Below are 23141 nucleotides of genomic sequence, written 5' to 3'. Positions count from 1 at the left end.
CTCGAGCTCACCCTAGAATTATGTAAATTCCTTCCATAATGCATAACATTAGATGATATTATCATGTTGATAAACAACCAATTGAGGATAATAATCTCGACTTGGAAGCTTGAGGGTATGTAGTTTGTTACTTATGGTTTAACTGAGGTCTTTTAACTCTAGGTATGGAGAAACTTCTGCACCACAGAATCAACCGTCTATGATACCATATTATTTTATACCTGGTTTATATCCAGAGTCAGATCCTAGAGTCAGATTACAGGTTTTCAAGTTGCATTTTATTGATTTCCTCCTTGTATGAGCTATCATAAATTGCTTAACCTCTTCAAAGCTTAGTTTCCTCACCTGAAAAACAGGTGTAATAAAAGCACCAACTTCGTAGCTTTGTTTCAAGGAACAACTGAACGTGTAGGCAAAGAACTCTGTACAGTGCCTAGCATGGTGTAGTAAACATGCTATAATGTGAGCTGTTGCTGCCAGCTGTGCTGTGTGTTTTGTTTTTGTTATTCCTACTTGTATTTATCACAGGTATTCATACTCCCTTAATATAAGGTCTGACCCTCTAGTCCCAGTGTCATCATCATCTTTTTTATAACCTTTAGCAGCAGCGTATAGATCACCTCTAGAACACTGATGAGGGTTTGCTGTCAAACAGGCTGGTTTGGGGTGAGTGAGGGTGCATGGACTGTGTGTTGCCATCATCGTTAGTGAAGGTGAATGTTTAGGGCTGTGCCTGGCAGGCAGCTCTGTAATTTATCATCCAGTTTCCTATGTTGGAATGACAGAGATGGCACTCTGCGGGTCAGCTGAAATAGTAGAGCATGTTCTCCCGTTGGTTTATAGCTTCTTAGGGTCAGTGAGAGCTGGGGTTAATTCCACAAGGGAATCCATGGACTGTGACATGAATTCCATCAGTCGTTCATAAATTATGAAAGAAATTCTAGGAACTGCTTTTGGGGTTTTAAAGCTCTGGGCCAGAAGGTTAATTACTTGCCTACAGTTCCAACCAACTTTCCGTGTTAATAGATACCGGCTGTGTTGGCCCTTCTGTTCTAGGCTTGCTTGCCCACTGTTATTTGAATGTAGTAATAAATCACTGTCTTAGGAAATATTTAATTTTTTGGTAACTACCTGTGATCATCTTAGAAATAAAGAATTGGTATATCATGGTTTGATTATACTTGGATTTTAGCCACTGTTTTTCTTTCTTCTCTAATAGTTTTTCTAAAGGAATTTTTTCATTCTTTGTAGAATATTTGTCCAAAGTGAATAAAAACAGTAGCTAAGTAACTATAAGGCAACAATTACAATTAGTCATAAACAAAAATAAACAATTAACAGTCATTGTAAACACAAATGAAAATTTAAACATGTCTTTTCACATTTTTATAATTAGATAACCCCTATATTTTGAGAGGGAATTTATTTTGCTATCTTTATTTTCTAAGGGGTTAATTACTAACGTTAGGTCAAATCACATATTCTTTTACCCACAGGTAATCTAAGAGTTAACAGAATAGTTGAGTATAGAATCTGCATAGAAATAGAAGATTTCCTCTACCCCCGCATCATACTTCAGAGATTGAGATTGAGAGCTTCAGATTTTCCCTAAGAAGTTTTACTCGTGGGTAGAGTCTTGAACTCTATGTATGATTCTTATTTTTTCAGTGTGATTTTGATACTTCAGATAATTTCTGATCAACCACATCAGTGGAATAAACATTTTTTCCTCTTTTCTGTATTTATCTCTTCCCTGGTTGACTTTGGGCTAGTAACAAGCATATATAACAACTTAAGAGGGAGAGACATTCATTTTGACTTTCATTGGTAATGTGATTATCTTTTCTTTTTACTTTTTTCGAAAATATCAAAGGCCCTAGTTTTTTAATGCAAAAATTATAATGCTTATGTCAAGGTTAGTCATAGCCTGGGATATGGGGCACATAGGGAAGAGTGAGGGAGTGACATTGTCTTGGAATATAGTGTGATGAACAATCATCAAATGAATTAATAGTACAGTCACAGGGACCATGATAAGATGGATCATTTAAAATTTATCATCATTTATGTAACTATTTTTATCATTTCTTTTTTTTTTTTTTTGATCTACTGGGATCCTCAAAAACAGAAGTGGCCTATGCAATGATTTTCATTATTGAAACTATTTCAGCAGCTTTATTGGTAAATTATTAGCTAATATTATCAATAGCTGCCTCTTTTAAATCTGGAACACAGCAGTTTTTGTTGTTTTTTTTTTTAGTTTAGGAAAACTGAAGGAGATTTGATTGCCTCTGATATGTGCTTTCTCCTACCATTGCTACCATGTTTCCCCCCAAGAACAGCTTCTCTGTGTGTTGTTTTTCTGTAGTTCTGAATTGTGCCTCAGGCCTGGGGAAGGTTTTATAGCTTTTCTAGGTTTTGGATAAGAGACTAGTTTTCTGGGTTTCTTGCTGCTCACGGTTTTATACTCTGCTTCTTCCTTGCTGGCCCTGTGAGCAGGAAGACCCCTCTGTGTGCAGGCACCTAAGGTTTAACTGCTTCATCACTGCATGACCACTCTTCACAAACTGTGCTCGTAAATACTGGGTTAAATAAAACTTCTGGTAGAAATTCCTAAAAACGGAAGACTACTGGGTGAAAAGATTAATGATTTTCCCACCAAAATCTGACTCCCTAACAGCAAAACCAGATCAGTGATTACCTTATTTTACTTACCAACCTTACTGTAAAGTGTCTCTTCACATAGCAGTGTGGAGAACTCATGTAGGAGTTTTTCTTTCCGGTCAGAACCTTTAAAACTTCCTCAGTGTCTGGATTGTGCTGAGGTTTCTCCTATTAAACAATCCACTTTGCTTCTGTCAGCACCCATATCAAGGACCTGAGGAAGGTGTCTTGCTCCCTTCAGACAAAATGACATGTAATGCGTGTCATTTACATACCTGGTTGGCCCAAGCCAGGGCATCCTGCGTAGGAAACCTTTTACTTTCTCTTCCTAGTTAACTGTTGTCCTTTCGTATTCTGCATCTCATATCCTGTTTTGTCTGCATCAGTAAAACTGTTTTTTGTTTTGCCGTCCACCTATAAGTAGGTCTGGCTCTTTATTATTTCAGACTAGAAAGTTAGTGGGCACATGGCTCTCCTATTTTTCTTCTTCCCAGGGAACCTCACCTCACTTGATTTGGCATCTTTTCAGAGATGAGGGTGGATACCGTAACTGAAGACTCTTAAGGAAAATAATGCATCTTTTACTGTTTTGGAGCTCCATAGAAACTTGCATTTTTTTAAAAAGACTCAATTTGTTTTGATCCAGGTGGCCAAAGCAAAGGTCCCCTCAGTCACCTTTTGATTTTTACACTTTATGGCCCACTTCCTTACAGTAGTAAACTCTTTAAACTTTTAAAAGTAGAATATCTCTGTAAATGTAAAGTTCAGATTTTGTTGTCTTTTTTTTTGAAGATGGCAAGTGAAATGCCACAGGATTTGTTGAATAGTATTCCAAGACTAACAACGTGGGGTTCAGTGAGGTCAGTGGGGGTGTCGTGACTCTCTGTGGGGTTCAGTGAGGTCAGTGGGGGTGGGTGTCATGACTCTCTTTGCTGCAGAAGAAAAGTATTTCAGTTCATAGCAAGTTGCCAAGAATGAACTTGAGCTGCTCCCATTAGCCAGCATAGCATTTCGCTTCTCTCTGTGGTGCGCTGCTAATTTATTAGACGCTCCATAGGTTGAGGGGTCTGGAATGGTGGAATTGGAAAAAATGATTGGGTAGTGCTTACACAATTATATTTTTGGTTTAATTTTCATTTAGAATGAGTGACTTTGATGTTTTGTAACAGTTTCCTTAGTCCACAATAGCAGAATAAGCCAGTCCCATGATATTTGTGAAAATCAAATATAAAGTTCTAAGCAATTCCTGTATAATATATATATTTTGAAGTTCAACCATGTGGAACCATCTTAGAGTATTTTTCATGAAACATACACTTTTGAGGTTTGCTTTTTCATTTGAAAGTGGCCGTGTCCAAAACTTAATTTTAGAAAACTCAAAGTAAAAATTAAAACTATGGCTCCAAAATCCTTAAACATTATGTAATTTAGCTATTTAAACATTATTTAATTTGGATTAATCGAAAATAAGAGTTTGACCTTATTCCATCTTAAATTGCATTTTCTCTGTATGTACATTTTTTCATATTTTCAGAGATTTATGGGAGTTCCCTGAAATCTATATAGGTTTTTAAAAATATACTAACAGAATAAAAGTTAAAATTATTAAAATGCTTTCTGGAAATAGTCTGTTTTTATTTTAATCAAAATGTCTTAAAACATACATTATGTAGTAAACTTTTCCACTTGTTTAAAAATCTCTCAAAGTATAGGGCTCATTGGCCATACGCTTTTTAAAAAAATTGTGGTAAAGGGACTTCCCTGGTGGTCCAGTAGTTAAGACTTCGCTTTCCAGTGCAGGGGGTGTGGGTTCGATCCCTGGTCAGGGAGCTAAGATCCCATATGCCTTGTGGCCAAAAAACCAAAACATAAAACAGAAGCAATACTGTAACAAATTCAATAAAGACTTTAAAAATGGACCACATCAAAAAAAAACTTAAAAAAATTGATTACAGTCAATATTACTAAGTTTTTTGCATTCAGGGTGTTTAGTGGTATGAAATGATATTTGATTTCTGAGCTTCTGATAGAGTGATCAAGTTCATATCTAAAATTAAATCCATGGTCTAAATTTAAGAATATCAAGATGTCTAACATAGGTATATCAAAGTTTGCAATATTTTTCTTTAGTAATTTCATGTTGTGTAAACATAGATCTTTAGAAAGGATTTGTTCAAGGTGGACGTTGGGGTGATTACATGACAATAGCTGGATGTTCAGTGGTTTGGTGGCTTTAAGATCTTTCCTTTTATCATGAAGATTCATGCTAACCTGAATTCCCTTCACACATTTTTAAGATATTGTTTTAATATTAGTATGTTAATCCTTTAGTGAGGCCTGGAATTCTTCTGTTGTGTTTAATTATATTGCACAAAATAATGGTAAAATCAATAAATTATAATACTAATGGCATATATTAAACTAGAATCAGATTTTTTTCCTATTGTTTTTGCCCATACTTGCCAGTGGATGGTTGTGGTCATGATGCATTTTCTTTGTAAAAGACTCAAGGTAACTTATTTGGGGACCAGCTAGACTTTGGTAAAGTCTTACATGTGGCACCCAGATGTACCCTTTCATTACCACCAGCTGCCTTTGGAAGGCTATCTGCAATTTTCTGGAGCTCTTTTCTGAATATCCACACAGTCCCTCTTGCATATTTCAAATACTTTTAAGCTTCTTCTATCTCAGCTGTGCCAGCAGTGAGAATTTGGAGGCACCTATTTCAAGTCCAGTAAGCTAAAATGCTTCTAATTCAATGTTTAAGGGTTACAAAAAAGTGTGCTTGAATTGGCATCTAGGTACTACATTCATTCAATTCTTTTGCCTTTCCTAATGACCTTTTCCTGAGTCCTTTTCCTGTGCACTCCCACCAGAGGTCTTTCTTAAACCTATCTCCTTGTTTTATTTTCTTCCTACAGTGTCAGTATCTGGAATTATCTTATGTTTTTTCCTTAATGTTTACTTGTCTTTCTTATTACACTAGTAAAACTGAAGAGGCAGTGATTTTGTGAATCTATTCGCAACTGCATTCCCAAAGCCCAGGACAGTAACTAGAAGATGGTATGTGCCCAAACAATATCTATTTAATGAATGAATAAATTAGCTTCATGGACTACCTACTTTGTGGCACCTTGTAAAATCAGCTTAAAAGCATCCTTTTACAGTTGTCATCATGTTTCTGTATGTTCCTTGATGTTTTTGAAGAAAACACAAGTGGACTTTAATGATATTCAGTGTCAGAACATAATTTAAAGAAAGAAGCAGATGCAAAGAACTCATCTGTTTTCCTTAGTTAAATGAGAAATATTTTGCTATTAAGTACACTTCAATATTATTTATGGTACTATGCTTATTGAATCTAACTACTGGTAGCTAAATCTCATAGTGTAGTATGGGATATTTAGCAGTACTGTTTTTCCCTTCTAAATGTTGAAGGTGGTTACCTATATGTAGTTCTCAAGGCATAGTTTAATATTATGTCAGTATTTGCATCCGCTTGGGATCTGCTTTGAGATATAACATACATTCCTAACCTGCCCCTGACTTTTTCCTGATGAGCTTTGGTAACTAAAAGAATGCCTCCGTGTACCAGTCAGAAAGATCTGGTTAATGTCAGCTGTAATTGCAAGAAGCAGAGTTTTTGTCAGTAACTTTAGGAAGTCTAACCTAATTTATATAAAATACTAGCCATATTATTAATTTATGTCATGGTATAAGAGTTAAAGATTAAGGGTTAAAATTCTGATTCCACTATTTAATAGCTATGTCATCTTGAGCAAATCACTTATCTTTTCTGTGCCTGCTTTCCTCATTTGTAAACTAGAGATATGAATTCCTAGATCATAATGTTGTTACAGGAAATAAAATTACTAATATACCTTAAGTATTCTGAACCGTAGAACAGAGCCTACTGGTAGGCTCTGTGTGTTTCAGCTATTGTTTATATTATTTCCATTTACATTGGTTTTTAAGCTCAATTTCTTTAGCTAGTTTTACGATTAATTTTCATGTTAGTCAGAATTTGAACATTGCTATGAGCCTATGCAAAATGTAAACGGTCAGTATCTAAATCCACCAGATATTTAAAAGTAATCATTACTTGGATTTGCACCATATTGTACATCAGAACCTATGTACTGGCAGTGTTCAAGTAAGAAAAAAGATCTGTGTTCTTAGAGTTAACTCAAGAAAATTCCTGTTCATACCAAGATAATTTTATATGTAGACAAAAATATTTCCTGGAAACGTACTCATCACAATAACTTGCACTAATGAGGGAAAATATCACATGCATAATGTGAAAAAAAAAACCCTAAGAATATCAGCTTGTCTTTAATATGCAAATTAGACAAATAACTTTACTGTTTATCAGCATGTTGACTTATACACGTAACCTTTAGCTTTAGATTGTGTTAGGACAGCAGGTAGCTTTGTCCTCAGAGTCTAAGAGAGGCAGGCTTGCCCTAAACATGCTCCAGCCAAAAGGGTAGAGAGGGTAGCAGCTTAATGTAGCCTAGGCTCATTTGCAAACCTCATACTCTAGTTTTCAAATAACTTCTGTTTACTAAAGCCATTTACCCAGTGACATCCTTTAAAACTGGAGTTACATCCTGGGGTAGTGGAATGAATGAGTGGAGTGGGACTTACCCAAGTTTCCCAAACCTATCACCTCGGTATCGCTGGATCTCAGGGTTGGAATGGGGATGGGGTGGAAACACTGGCCGTCTAGAGTACCAGTTTCTCTCCTGAGCAGTCTACACAGGCCTCGCAGACCGCAGACAGACATCAGTGAAGATAATAATCGCCTCCATTATGAGCAGGGTGATTGTATGAGTGTGCTAGGACTGTAACAAAGCACCACAGAGTGGCTTAAACAACAAAAATTTGTTGTCCCGCTGTTCTGGAGGCTAGGTGTTGGCAGGACTGTGCTCCCTCTGAAGGCTCCAGGGAAGGATCTGTTCCAGGCTTTTCTTCCGGCTTCTGGTAGTTCCTTGCTGTGGCAGCATAACTCCACTCTTCACCTGGCATTCTCCCTGTGTTTGTCTGTCTCTACAAGGCCATGTTCTTAAAAGGACACCAGCCATATAAGATTAGGGACCCAGGGTACTCTAGTAACATTTCCAACAGCCTATTTCCAGATACAGTCATATGCTGAGGTACTGGGGTTAGGACTGCAACATGTGAATTTGGGGGGTACAATTCAATCCGTAATAGGTGACCATGTTTTTATTGTCCCGGTTGGGTCACTCTTGTAAGCGGAAGAGAGTGCTACTTGTCGTGTGGTAACTGGCATAGAGACTGCTTTAAACAAACCTGAATGTTTGGTGCCATTTTTCAGAGGTTCAGTGAGGTTTCATGACTTCCCCAGAGTTACACCTAGGAGAGGATGAGCAGTATTCAAACTCAGAACAATCAGATTCTAAAAGAGGAGAAGGGCTTCCCTGGTGGAGCAGTGGTTGAGAGTCCCACCTGCCAATGCAGGGGACACGGGTTCGTGCCCCGGTCCGGGAAGATCCCACATGCTGCAGAGCGGCTGGGCCCGTGAGCCAAGGCCGCTGAGCCTGCACGTCCGGAGCCTGTGCTCCTCAACGGGAGAGGCCACAGCAGTGAGAGGATCGCGTACCGTAAAAAAAAAGAAAAAAAAAAAAAAGAGGAGAAAAAGCTCATGTCTGTAGTGGAAATTTCTGTGTTATGACACCAGGTAAAATAGGGAATGAATTTGTTATGCTCCATTCTCTAAAATTCCTTAGTATTATCTATATTTCTTTCCTTGCTTAATCAGTTTTGGCAATCATGAAAGAAAATAATACTTCAATATACTACATTAGGTTTAATTAATATATAACCTGATGACTGTAAATCTTTGATTTTTTTTTTTTTGCTGGCTATTCTATTGGTCTTTGGAGAGTAATATCACACATAAAGCTCTGTGATACAAAGAGAATAGCTGTGAATATTAAATTAATTTATGAAACAACTTTTCATGTCAACCACTTTACTGTTTGTTTATCATGCTTCATCTATTATCTAGATTGATTTGATTGTTAATAGATAAATAGGAATTAAACATTTTAGCATTCTTCTTATCACTAATGTAAAACATCTACTTTGAAAATCTAAAAAATTACTTTGCTTTCCACACTTTATGAAGAAGAAAATAAAAAATTATCTGGACTTGTATGATGCAGGAGTTACCCCCATGAGCATTAGCATCTTGCTGTTCTCTTCCAGTTCTTTTTCTCTGTGTGCATGGTTGAAGGTTAATGATTAAGGAATCAATTAATAATCGTTCCTGCTACTACTCCTTCTGCAGCTGATGCTCTTACTACTACTCCTGCTGCTGATGCCGTGAATATTATTTTCATTCTTGCCATCACCTTCCAGGGAAAAAGTTCTAGAAATATCAGAGAAGTGAAATTAATATGACTTAAGAGGTTAGAGGTAGGGAGAAGTGAGTAAAAAAAGGGTATCTTGAATGGCTGTTTAAGTTTCTTTTTTGGTAGCTGGATGATTGTGGTATAACTAATCAGAACAGGATGTACAGGACACATAGGATCAGAGTCTAAAGCTCATGAATGCTGAATTTGAGTTGTTTTTGAGATATCCAAATGAAGATACCGGGTGGGTGTATGGATATCTCAAGACAGAGGTTCAACAGAGAGATTTGGAGTGAAGACAAACACATATTATCGACTTAAGGTTAAAATAAAATGATATTTTCATAGTTTTTCAAATAAATTGGACTCTAAGCCTTTATTTTGTGTGTGTGTGAAAAGCCACACCTTCCCAGTTCACAACCATACTAAGATAAAGAATCCAGGTCGATTTACTTAGTGCAAAAGTTGATTTTGTCTCCCAGAAGAAATTGGCAAGTCTGGATAATTCATTAAAGAGTCCTATTCTCGTTAGTGTTAGCATTGTTATGTTTAGGTTTTTGTTTTTGTTTTTTCTATCTTGAGTGGTTGTCATTCTCTCACAGTGCCCACTTCAGAGAGAGTTCAAAGGGAGTGACCTGGATGCTCCTCAAGGAGGGGCTGGGTATGTTGCTGAGCTGGGAGCTCTGCCCCAGTTGCTTCCATGTGATGTTACTGCCAACAGCACAGGGTTCAGAGAACAGGGCAAGGCCCCCTGTGCCATGCAACCTCCAGGCCCAGGAACGTGGCTGGACATTTTGTGAAGCAACTGGGGAGAGGTCAGGGAAGGCCATGATGAAAAGTGACCATTGGCTTGAGCCACTAGGAGCTCATTGCTGACCTGATGGGGGCGTTTGCTGGCATAACTCAAGTAATATGTGATTGAACGAGAATGAGAATCAAATGGGATGTGAGAGAGCAGAGGATCGGCACACTGCTTGTCAAAAGGCCTGTCTCTAAGGAGAAGGAAATGAAAGAATCAGTAAATGAAAGAATCAGTAAATGAAGGAATCAGTAAGTGAGTGATTCTGAGTTACTGTCCATTCTGAATAATTAGGCTTTGACCAGTGGGCAGCTTCAGATTCCTCCTGGACATTAAATTTTGTTATATTTTTGTCAGCTTACAGTAGAATTTTTTAGAAAGTGTGATGTGTATGAGTATGCTTGCTTTTCTTAAAAAAATGGTTTGGCTGTTTTCTAAATAATAATCTCTAGATATAACCTCTACTCAGTTATAACAGGAAATGGTTCTGTTTAACATATACCAATTTTATGAAGTTCTTTTAAACTCATCTCCTTAACTGAGATAGACTATGAAATCTTTTTTTTAAAACAGCTTTATTGAGGAATAATTCACATATCATACAATCTACCTAAAGTGTGCAATATATTGTTTTTAGTATATTCATAGATATGTGCAGCCATCCCTACAGTCAATTTTAGGACATTTTCATCTCCCTAAAAAGAAACACTTTATCCATTAGCTATCACTTCTGTGTTTCCCATCTCCACCCCCAGCTCTAGACAACCACTAATCTACTTTCTGTCCCTATTGTGGACTTCCATATGAATGGAATCATGTAATATGTGGCCTTCTGTGTCTGGCTTCTTTCACTTAGGATAATGGCTTTTTTTTTAAATGTCTTTATTGGAGTATAATGGCTTTACAATGGTATGTTAGTTTCTACTGTATAACAAAGTGAATCAGCTATACGTATATATATATCCGTATATCCCCTCCCTCTTGCATCTCCCTCTAGGTGGACACAAAGAACCGAGCTGATCTCCCTGTGCTATGCTGCTGCTTCCTACTAGCTATCTGTTTTACATTTGGTAGTGTATATATGTCCATGATACTCTCTCACTTCGTCCCAGCTTACCCTTCCCCCTCCCCGTATCCTCAAGTCCATTCTGTACATCTATGTCTTTATTCCTGTCCTGCCCTGAGGTTCTTCAGAACCATTTTTTTTTTTTTAGATTCCATATATATGTGTTAGCATACGGTATTTGTTTTTCTCTGACTTACTTCACTCTGTGTGACAGGCTCTAGATCCATCCACCTCACTACAAATAACTCAATTTTGTTTCTTTTTATGGCTGAGTAATATTCCATTATATATATGTGCCACATCTTCTTTATCCATTCATCTGTCGATGGACACTTAGGTTGCTTCCATGTCCTGGCTATTGTAATTAGTGCTGCAATGAAAAATGTGGTACATGACTCTTTTTGAATATGGTTTTCTCAGGGTATATGCCCAGTAGACTTGCTGGGTCATATGGTAGTTCTATTTTTAAATATTAAGGAACCTCCATACTGTCCTCCATAGTGGCTGTATCAATTTAAACTCCCACCAACAGTGCAAGAGGGTTCCCTTTTCTCCACACCCTCTCCAGCATTTATTGTTTGTAGATTTTTTGATGATGGCCATTCTGACTGGTGTGAAGTGATACCTCATTGTAGTTTTGATTTGCATTTCTCTAATAATTAGTGATGTTGAGCATCCTTTCATGTATTTGTTGGCAATCTGTATATCTTCTTTGGAGAAATGTCTGTTTAGGTCTTCTGCCCATTTTTGGATTGGGTTGTTTGTTTTTTTAACATAGAGCTGCATGAGCTGCTTGTAAATTTTGGAGATTAATCCTTTGTCAGTTGCTTTGTTCACAAATATTTTCTCCCATTCTGAGGGTTGTCTTTGCGTCTTGTTCATGGTTTCCTTTGCTGTGCAAAAGCTTTTAATTTTCATTGGGTCCCATTTGTTTATCTTTGTTTTTAATTTCCATTCCTCTAGGAGGTGGGTCAAAAAGGATCTTGCTGTGATTTTTGTCATAGAGTGTTCTGCCTATGTTTTCCTCTAAGAGTTTTACAGTGTCTGGCCTTACATTTAGGTCTTTAATCCATTTAGAGTTTATTTTTGTGTATGGTGTTAGGCAGTGTTCTCATTTCATTCTTCTACATGTAACTGTCCAGTTTTCCCAGCACCACTTACTGAAGAAGCTGTCTTTTCTCCATTGTGTATTCTTGCCTCCTTTATCAAAGGTAAGGTGACCATATGTGCATGGGTTTATCTCTGAGCTTTCTATCCTGTTCCATTGATCTACATTTCTGTTTTTGTGACAGTACCGTACTCTCTTTATTACTGTAGCTTTGTAGTATAGTCTGAAGTCAGGGAGCCTGCTTTCTCCAGCTCCATTTTTCAATATCAAGATTGCTTTGGCTCTTCAGGGTCTTTTGTGTTTCCATACAAAGTGCGAAATTTTTTGTTCTAGTTCTGTGAAAAATGCCATTGGTAGTTTGATAGGGATTGCACTGAATCTGTAGACGGCTTTGGGAAGTCTGGTCTTTTTCACAGTGTTGATTCTTCTAATCCAAGAACATGATATCTCTCCATCTGTTTGTATCATCTTTAATTTCTTTCATCAGTGTCTTAGGGTTTTCTGGATACAGGTCTTTTGTCTCCTTAGGTAGGTTTATCCCTAGGTATTTTATTCTTTCTGTTGCAGTGGTAAATGGGAGTGTTTCCCTAATTTCTCTTTTAGATTTTTCATCATTAGTGTATAGGAATGCAAGAGATTTCTGTACATTAATTTTGTGTCCTGCTACTCTACCAAATTTATTCAGTAGCTCTAGTAGTTTTCTGGTACCATCTTTAAGATTCTCTATGTATAGTATCATGTCATCTGCAAACAGTGACAGTTTTACTCCTTCTTTTCCAATTTGGATTCTGTTAATTTCTTGTTTTTCTCTGATTGCTGTGGCTAAAAATTCCAACACTATGTTGAATAGTAGTGGTGAGAGTGGGCAACCTTGTCTTGTTCCTGATCTTAGAGGAAATGGTTTCAGTTTTTCACGATTGAGAATGATGTTGGCTGTGGGCTTGTCATATATGGCCTTTATTATGTTGAGGTAGGTTCCCTCGATGCCTACTTTATAGAGTGTTTTTATCATAAATGGGTGTTGAATTTTGTCAAAATGTTTTTCTGCATCTATTGAGATTGTCATATGGTTTTTCTCCTTCAGTTCGTTAATATGGCGTATTACGTTGGTTGATTTGCATATATTGAAGAATCCTTGCATTCCTGGGAGAAACTCCACTTGATCATGGTGTATGATCCTTTTAATGTGCTGTTGGATTCTGTTTGCTAGTATTTTGTTGAGGATTTTTGCATCTGTGTTCATCAGTGATATTGGCTGTAGTTTTCTTTCTTTGTGACATCTTTGTCTGATTTTTGTATCAGGGTGATGGTGGCCTCGTAGAATAAGTTAGGGAGTGTTCCTCTCTCTGCTGTATTTGGAAGAGTTTGAGAAGGATAGGTGTTACCTCTTCTCTAAATGTTTGATAGAATTTGCTTGTGAAGCCATCTGGTCCTGGACTTTTGTTTGTTGCAAGATTTTTAATCACAGTTTCAATTTCAGTGCTTGTGATTGGTCTGTTTATATTTTCTATTCTTCTTGGTTCAGTCTTGGAAGGTTGTGCTTTTCTAAGAATGTGTCCATTTCTTCCAGGCTGTCCATTTTATTGGCATATAGTTGCTTGTAGTAATCTCTCATGATCGTTTGTATTTCTGCAGTGTCCGTTGTTACTTCTCCTTTTTCATTTCTACTTCTATTGATTTGAGTCTTCTCCCTTTTTCTTGATTAGTCTGGCTAATGGTTTATCAATGTTGTTTATCTTCTCAAAGACTCAGCTTTTAGTTTTATTGATCTTTGCTATCGTTTCCTTCATTTATTTTTCATTTATTTCTAATCTGATCTTTATGATTTCTTTCCTTCTGCTAACTTTGGTGTGTTTTTTTTGTTGTTGTTCTTCTTTCTCTAATTGCTGTAGGTGTAAGGTTAAGTTGTTTCTTTGAGATGTTTCTTGTTTCTTAAGATAGGATTGTATTGCTATAAACTTCCCTCTTAGAACTTCTTTCGCAGCATTCCATAGGTTTTGGGTTGTTGTGTTTTCATTGTCAATATTTTCTAGGTATTTTTTGATTTCATCTTTGATTTCTTCAGTGATCTCTTGGTTATTTAGTAATGTATTGTTTAGCCTCCATGTGTTTGTATTTTTTACAGATTTTTTCCTGTAATTGATCTCTAGTCTCATAGCATTGTGGTCAGAAAAGATACTTTATATGATTTCAGTATTCTTAAATTTACCTAGTCTTGATTTGTGACCCAAGATATGATGTATCCTGGAGAATGTTCTATGAGCACTTGAGAAGCAAGTGTATTCTCTTGTTTTTGGATGGAATATCCTATAACTATCAATTAAGTCCATCTTGTTTAATGTATCATTTAAAGCTTGTGTTTTCTTATTTATTTTCATTTTGAATGATCTGTCCATTGGTGAAAGTGGGGTGTTAAAGTCCCCTACTATGATTGTGTTACTGTCGATTTCCCCTTTTATGGCTGTTAGCATTTGCCTTATGTATTGAGGTGCTCCTATGTTGTGTTCATAAATATTTACAATTGTTATATCTTCTTCTTGGATTGATCTGTTGATCATTATGTAGTGTCCTTCTTTGTCTCTTGTAATAGTCTTTATTTTAAAGTCTATTTTGTCTGATATGAGAATTGTTACTCCAGCTTTCTTTTGATTTCCATTTGTATGGAATTTCTTTTTTCTTCCCCTCACTTTCAGTCTGTATGTGTCCTTAGGTCGAAGTGGGTCTCCTATAGACAGCATATATACAGGTCTTGTTTTTGTATCCATTCAGCCAGGCTGTGTCTTTTGGTTGGAGCATTTAATCCATTTACATTTAAGGTAGTTATCGATATGTATGTTCCTATTACCATTTTCTTAATTGTTTTGGGTTTGTTATTGTAGGTCTTTTCCTTCTCTTGTGTTTCCCACTTAGAGAAGTTCCTTTAGCCTTTGTTGTAAAGCTGGTTTGGTGGTGCTGAATTCTCGTTTCTTTTGCTTGTCTGTAATGTTTTTAATTTCTCCGTTGGATCTGAATGAGATCCTTGCTGGATAGAATAATGTTGGTTGTAGGTTTTCTCCTTTCATCACTTTAAATATGTCCTGCCACTTCCTCCTGACTTGCAGAGGTTTTCCTCAAAGATCAGCTCTAACCTTATGGGGATTCCCTTGTATATTATTTGTTTCTTTTCCCTTGCTGCTTGTAGTTTTTCTTTGTATTTAATTTTTGATTGTTTGATTAATGTATGTCTTGGCGTGTTTCTCCTTAGATTTATCCTGTATGGGACTCTCTGCCCTTCCTGGACTTGATTGACTATTTCCTTTCCCATAATACGGAAGTTTTCAACTATAATCTCTTCAAATATTTTCTCACTCCCTTTTTTTTCCCTCTTCTTCTTCTGGGACCCCTATAATTCAAATGTTGGTGCATTTAATGTTGTCCCAGAGGTCTCTGAGACTGTCCTCAATTATTTTCTTTCTTTTTTCTTTATTCTGCTCTGCGATAGTTATTTTCACTATTTTATCTTCCAGGTTACTTATCCATTCTTCGGCCTCAGTCATTCTGCTATTGATTCCTTCAAGAGAATTTTTAATTTCATTTATTGTGTTGTTCATCTTTGTTTGTTTGCTCTTTAGTTCTTCTAGGTCCTTGTTAAACATTTCTCGTATTTTCTCCATTCTGTTTCCAAGATTTCGGATCGTCTTTAGTATCATTACTCTGAATTCTTTTTCAGGTAGACTGCCTATTTCCTCTTCATTTGTTTGGTCTGGTGGGTTTTTACCTTGCTCCTTCATGTGCTGTGTATTTCTCTCTCTTCTCATTTTGCTTAACTTACTGTGTTTGGGGTCTCCTTTTCGCAGGCTGCAGGTTCGTAGTTCCCATTGTTTTTGGTGTCTCCCTGCAGTGGGTGTGGTTGGTCCAGCGGGCTGTGTAGGCTTCCTGGTGGAGGGGACTAGTGCCTGTGTTCTGGAGTATGAGGCTGGATCTTGTCTTTCTGGTGGGCAGGACCACGTCTGACGATGTGTCTTGGGGTGTCTGTGGACTTATTACGATTTTAGGCAGCCTCTCTGCTAATGGGTGGGGTTGTGTTCTGGTCTTGCTAGTTGTTTGGCATAGGGTATCCAGCACTGTAGCTTGCTGGTCATTGAGTGGAGTGGGCTGTTAGCATTGAGATGGAGATCTCTGGGAGAGCTTTCACCGTTTGATGTTACGTAGATCTGGGATGTCTCTGGTGGGCCAGTGTCCTGAACTCGGCTCTTCCACCTCAGAGGCTCAGGCCTGACACCCGGCCGGAGCACCAAGACCCTGTCAGCCACATGGTGTATAGCACAGGCAACTCTTCTCGGGGCTCCGTGATGATCTGCTAGTATTGGTAGGCCTCCTGCAGCGGCAGGGGGTGGCTGTGGCTCACCGCAGGGACAAGGACACTGGCAGCAGAAGTTCTGGGAGGTACTCCTCGGCATGAGCCCTCCCGGAGTCTGCCATTAGCCCCACAAAAGAGCCTTTAGCCTCTGAAATCTTTTTTAAAAAACAAAGTATCAGTGAAACAGTGTTCCCTATAATGTGCAGTATAGTGACAGAACAAATTGACTGATACAAAATCTTTTTAACAGGTTCTTAAAATTAGGAGATTTAATTTGGGCCCGAATATCAAAAGGAAAATGGAGCGAGCCTGAACGTTGCTTGTTTCTGAGTGCTGGAATTGCTCTGGGCTCACAGCCTCTCCGCAGGAGGGAAAGCCTCCTCCACCACCCTGAACTGCCCCAGGTGTTGGCCCTGCTGTGCCTGAGCCTTTTCTTGGCAATGCAGGAGTGTTTGTGGGGGCCACGATCTGGTGCGGGAGGAGTGACAGTACATGCCTGCTTTGCCGCTTTAGATTTTTCTGACGAGAAGCTTTCCTTTATCTTGTAGGGGAGCGTCCCTATCAATGCCCTTACTGTGAAAAAGGATTCAGTAAAAATGACGGGCTGAAGATGCACATTCGTACTCACACCAGGGTAAGATTATATTCTCTCTCATTAATATTTATTATAAAATGCATACTTATTTTGAAAAGTTTTAACTTTACTTGAGAAAATAAATGTGGTATATCCAAAATCATATGTTTATATTTATGATGAACATTTGGGAATAATTTTTTTAGACACAACAATGAAAGAAACAGAAATTGAAACTCCCAAACCATCCCCATTCTTTGAATTGTGAACCAGTTTTTAGGAGTAATAGGAGTTATAAATGACAAACGGCCAAGTAAATAGAATGTAGCATTTTAATACTGAAAAATATAAGGATGCCGTCTGGCAGAGTATTTGCCAGTAATGCAAATGCCAGCACTTCTTGAACAGAGGTGCGCCTGTCAGCATGTGGCCATTAATTAATGCATATGAGCAAGTATATTTGCAAGAAAGACATTGAAACTAATTTGAATTATCATGGGAGGTGGCAAACAAGGAAGGACAGCTTCTTGCTCTACAGGGCGTGCCCGGTGCTGTCTTTCATTCTTTTTTCCGAGGATACCCTTTGTGCCTCTGCTGTCAGCACCTCTCACTGGACTATTGTCATTCTGTTATTTATGGCTTTTTCAGACTCAAGCATCTGCCTCACATGCTATAAAAATAAATGAGTGGCTCACCTTCCATGGAGCTACATTTCTTACCTCACTGTTCAGTTTAGGACACAATTAGATACTTTACATGAACTTTCCACTTGAAAATTTGATGTTTTTAAATAGCTCTTCTTTATTTTGCTCTTTCCCATCTTTTCGCTGCATTACCTTTCACACAGCTCTATTCAGCTTGGTCTTTTAAAAGTGCTTATGGTCTGTATGTAAATGCCATATTTTTTTGAATTTTAAGAGACATGCCTAATCCCCTTAAGAGCAATTCTAATTTAGACTTCTCCTGGATTTCGCTTTTTACCTGAGCTGTAAAATGAAACTTTAGAGAAAACCCGTAATAATAATACCTTTCCAGTGTAATAATATGCTAGCTTTCCACTTCAGTTCTGTAGGCCGTAAAAGATAACCTCTGAGGTCCTGTTAAGAAAATACTCCTCTTTGTGGTGAAGGAGAGAGGAGGCTTCTGTGCTCATTAGAGCAAGTCCACATTGCGTTTCTCATATGATATAGAATGTCATATTCATAGTAATGGATATTAGGAGCTGGAGTAATGGCTAAATATAAAATTCCTTCATAGACCATAAAGGATTAGACAAATGTTACTGTTCACAACATGACTTAAATGTACATACTCAAAATATTTATTTCACAGCGAGCCCTACTAAAGAGGTTTAAGTTAGTTTAGTTTAGGAGGTTGTTTTATGTGTGTGCAGTTGTCACAGTAGTGCCAATAATGTGTTTTAAAGATATCACCCTACAGGCAAAGGAGCCCTGGTTTCTCTTATCAAAACTCATGAGGTTAACCAAAATCTGGTAGTCTATAATTATACCTCAGAAGAGGCTGTTCAGATTACTGCAGAGAAAAAATTACCTTTTGTGTTTTCTCAAGAAAGGGTGATATGATATTTCCAATTCACCTATTTTGGCTTTTACTTTGTTTTAATATAAAGTTTATTAATGAGAATAATACTAATAGTTAAATACAAAGGCCACTAAATCACATGCCAGGTACGATATTCTAGAAGTTCACATTTATTAATTCATGTAAGCCTCACAACAATTCATTAATGCATTTAACAATTCACTTAAGCCTCTATGAGGTAGGTCTTATTATGATCTCTTCTTTAAAAATGAGAAACTGAGGCACAAGCAAGTGAGTAGCAGAGTCGAGCTTGGAACCCAGGTAGTCTGGCTTCAGAGACCACCCCCTCACTTATTATGCACACGCTACATGCCTTTTATTCAATTAATTCAATTAAATATTTTCTCATTACACTGACTGTGATATACCTTCCTGTAGATTTTCAAACTAAGCAAACTGCAGTAATGAACCCAGAAGTTCATTTAAAATTTATTTAAAAGTCTCATGTTCCTTTGAATATTTGGGCCTTGAGTCCAGGATCCCGGAATGCCTCAGGGTGTCCAGGTGCTGGTGGTATCTTTTTAGCAGCTCTCAGGCACTGACTTCACAAAAAGAAAACAAATCCCAGCCTGTGACTAAGGGAACACCAGAGAAGGCCTCGACTAGAAGCCCCAAGATTTTAGACAGAATCCCATACAATTAGTAGAGAGTACTAGCAAAGGAAGAGGGTAAAGAGATACAAAGAGGCCTTTTGGGTTTTGCTTCAAACCCTTTTAAATTTTTTCTTTTTCACTCATTATTTATACAGACTGCATCATTTTGAAATCCTATTTCCTAAGCATTACAGATATTCTTAGCATATCAGTGCAACTTTTCAAAAGCTAGTTAAGGTTATTAGCTAATGCAATCAAATTAACATCAAGAACCAAAAGAGACTTTTTAAAAAGCATTGTAGGGGCTTCCCTGGTGGCGCAGTGGTTGGGAGTCCGCCTGCCGATGCAGGGGACACGGGTTCGTGCCCTGGTCCGGGAGGATCCCACGTGCTGCGGAGCGGCTGGGCCCGTGACCCATGGCCGCTGAGCCTGCACGTCCGGAGCCTGTGCTCTGCAGCGGGAGAGGCCACAGCAGTGAGAGGCCCGCGTACCGCAAAAAAAAAAAAAAATGCATTGTAGAGGAACAGTCTCTGAAAGCTTATATTTTTCCAATATTTGGGTTTGTAAGACTCAATTCAAAAGATAACATTACGTTTGGATTGTAACACTTTTCAGCTTCAATCTTTTATTCACCTTACATTTAGTATTTAGATAGCTCTAACTCCAGACATTTTTTTTTGTCCTTATATCAAAAGCTTTTAATTCCATTACAGCAACAACTGTATCATTCAGCAGGTTGCGTCTTTGAGAAGTTTTGGTGAGACAACACAAAATTGCCCGCCATGCCAGCCCCCCAGATTTGCATTCTGTGAAACTGCACAGACGCCTTAGGGAAGGAACACAGAGTCCTTCACTTTGCAAATTATTTATTGGATCCAGCAAGGGCCCCAAGTGTGGGAGATGATTTTGCTAAAATCTAAATTTTGCTCAAAGGCTAAACAATCGTTAGTCTTTCACGGAGAGGCCAGGACTCAAGGCGAGGGCAGGGAATTTATTCATTTCCTACAATATATTCTCTTTATTTTTGGTTTCCAGCACTTAGACTATGATGTACTAGATATGTCCTTCTTTATTCATCCTGCTTATATTTCTGGCTTATTATTACTAAATTTGGGAAACTTCTCAGCTTTTTTCCCCAAATATTTCTTTGGTCCCATTCTATTTCTCTTTTTCTAATAAGGTGCCAGTTACATATGTTAGAATGTTTGATATTGTCCCATAGTTTTTGGTAGTTCTGTTCTGTTTGTCTCTTTGTATCTGTGTGTTTCTAATTTCTCTTGGAGGGTTTTCAGTTTCACTGATTCTTTCCTCTACTGTGCTCAGTCTGCACATTGAAGGATTTCATCTTTGATATCATCATGTTTTTCATTTCTAATATTTCCATTTGGCTTTTTAAAAATAGCTTCCATGTCTCTGTTGCAGTTGCCCATTTGTTCATGCATGTTGTTCACCTTATTACTGGATTCTTTGACAATATTAATTATAGTTATTGAAATTCTCAGGTAGTTCCACCATCTGGGCCATCTTCCAGTCTTGTGTCCTCTATTCTGTCTCTTGGTAACGGGTTGAGGGAGGGTTTGCTTTTTGTGCGTCACACAGAATTTTGATTGAATGCCTATTATTGTGTGTGAAAGAATAGTATAGATTGAGGTAAATACTATTTATGCCTGGAAGTAGGCACACCTCTTCTTCTGCCAGGCCCTTGATACGAGAGGTTGAGCTAATCCAGTAAGTAGTTACGCTGGCTTTGGGTTATGTTGTTGCTATAGTTACCATAGGCCTTCATCTCCTCCCCCAGTGGTCTGCCATTTCCATGATCGTAGTGGGAGGCCTGGAGGTCCAGGGGATTCCACAGTAGTTCTGCTCCATCATCAGGTTTTAGCAGACCCTACATGTCTTTGCCACAGAAGTGGTCTTTGCCTTTGCCTGTCGGCTGGTGCTTGTTACTCAGCACTAGACTTGAGTGGGGTAGGGGGTAGGCTTGGTGTGAGCTTCAGTGAGGGTGTTAGCCTTGTGAGCAGTTCCTTATCTCTCTCTGTAGGTTCTCTCCTCATCCACCTTCTCATTTGGGTGATGAAGGAAACAGCTTGGGGAAGGAGTAGGGCCTCTTTAGGGTGGGGTTGGACAGGTGTCTTAGTCTGGACACTGTGGCTTCAACCAAGACTTATAAAACAGCCTCAGTTGATAATATTAATTTTCCCAGGACTTTTAGGCTTGGAGATGCTCCAGACATAGTTCCAGGACCATCCACCCCCCCACCCCATCTCAGTTGTCTTTTGTCTAAAAGGTCTTCTTGACCACCCTAAACTATATCTGAGGTATAAATGTCACTTCTTAACTCTTTATGTGTCCTATCTCAAGTCCATTTTAGTACATTATACTTAGGAACTATAGATCACGTGAAAATCATGGACCTCAGGTTTATATTGTTAAGACACATAGAGCGAAAACACTCGCTGTCAGTGAGTTAACATAAGTGCTTATAAGTATCCATTTTGTAAACATTAAGTTCAAAGAAATTGTTTTTTGTAACCTTTTACCACAGAAAGCTTCATGTCCTGTTTAATCACTTTTGATGTTCAACATGGAAAACACCTGGACCAATTAGAAAGTTATTTCAGAAACCTTGCCTTTGGAACACCAGTTAAAACACCCAATTGGCTTACACAGGTTTCAGGGTTCTAGGATCACAGCTGAGTCTCCAGCCTTGTTTGTAGGAACAACCAGATTAGTTATTAAAAATATTAAAATGGAATTAATTGCCAGTGGGTAAAAGTAATGGCAAGTCTCTTATGTCATTTTTATATTTTGTTAATTTTCTTTCGTGAAACTTCCTGTCCCTGATCCTTAGGCAGTTCAGATTTTTGGCAGGTTTACAAATGTGTGCACATTGCACTTTCTTTAGACACCTTGTAGTGAGACCCTGGGTCTCCAAGGCCAGACTGGAGTGGGTGTCTTGGACATCAGGCAGTTCTGGATTTATCTGGAGGCTTTGGGGCGGTACAACGTTGTAGCAACTTGTAAAGTATGCAAAAATTCAGACCAGAGCATCCAGCTGGTGAATCATATGGGAGCAATGTAAGCTTGATGTTGAAGGAAAAAGAAGAGAGTTAATTTCTTATGGGTGAAGATGGAGGAGGAGGAGGATTGAGCAGTGGATGTCAAGGGGAAGAAGAGGCAAGAAGGAGCTCCCTAGCTCCAGGAGCATGGGATAGAATTTCTCAAGGTAGCCTTGGTTAAGAACAGAACGAGGTCTTTTAAGGAAGAGAGTCAGCTTGGAATCCTCATGAACACATTATGAGGCATGCCTAAAAGACTTAGGAGACAGATGCAGAAGCAAGTCTGCTGAATCAGGTAGCGGGTAGGCGAGTTGATTCCAGAAATGCTAGAGAGAGGGTGGTGTTTGAGCTGAGCTCTGAGGACGGTGGAGGGAGGGTATGCTGGGCACATGTAACCACATGGACAAAGTGAGAGCAGTATGTACAGACCCAGTTAGGGTGGCCTGTCCCCTGGGACCAAGTCCGAGGATGCACGTTGAAGTCTGACTGCAGCTGAGACAGGCTAGGACCGAGGAGTTGGTCTGAATCCTGGAAACATATCTTGTTTTGAGTGGTGTGTCTTACTTTGAGGGGTGGGTCACATCGTCGGCTCTCTTTTTGAAAGGTTGCTCTGAAGTCATCCTTGAGAGTGAACTGAGGCAGGACTGGAGGCGGGGGCCCCGAGGCAGGCATGCTGGAAGCGGCTGAACGAGACAGAGCACCCATACCAGGCAGCCTTGGGATTTGAAAGGAGGGAACTTGCATGAGAGACACCTTTGAAAGAGTCTCGACAAAGTCTGGGCGTGTAGTACATGTAGGTGGTGAAAAGTAGGGAGGGGGCTGAACCTGAGATCCTAGAAGGGGCGCTTTGGGGGATGGGGAGGTCCCACAGACAGGAAGAGTAGGTAGTCGATTTAGAGAGAGAGAAAGTGGAGGAGAGGAAGGTGTTGCCGGGTTCATACTTGTGCAGGCTAAGTA

General features: G+C 38.6%; 1 protein-coding gene across 3 annotated transcripts in view; it reads left to right on the top strand.

Moving 5' to 3' along the window:
* Positions 1-23141, top strand: part of PRDM5 (PR/SET domain 5) — a 214728-nt gene that overhangs the window by 148186 nt on the left and 43401 nt on the right. For all 3 annotated transcript variants that reach the window (XM_081240766.1, XM_081240765.1, XM_081240767.1), the window contains one exon: positions 16905-16990. In XM_081240766.1, coding sequence (XP_081096892.1) covers positions 16905-16990 — 86 coding nt within the window. The remainder of the gene's footprint in view (positions 1-16904; positions 16991-23141) is intronic.

This window comes from Mesoplodon bidens (genome assembly GCF_964165515.1).
Source record: "Mesoplodon bidens genome assembly, chromosome: 1".
NCBI lineage: Eukaryota > Metazoa > Chordata > Mammalia > Artiodactyla > Ziphiidae > Mesoplodon > Mesoplodon bidens.
This window is presented reverse-complemented; position numbering and strand designations above follow the sequence as displayed.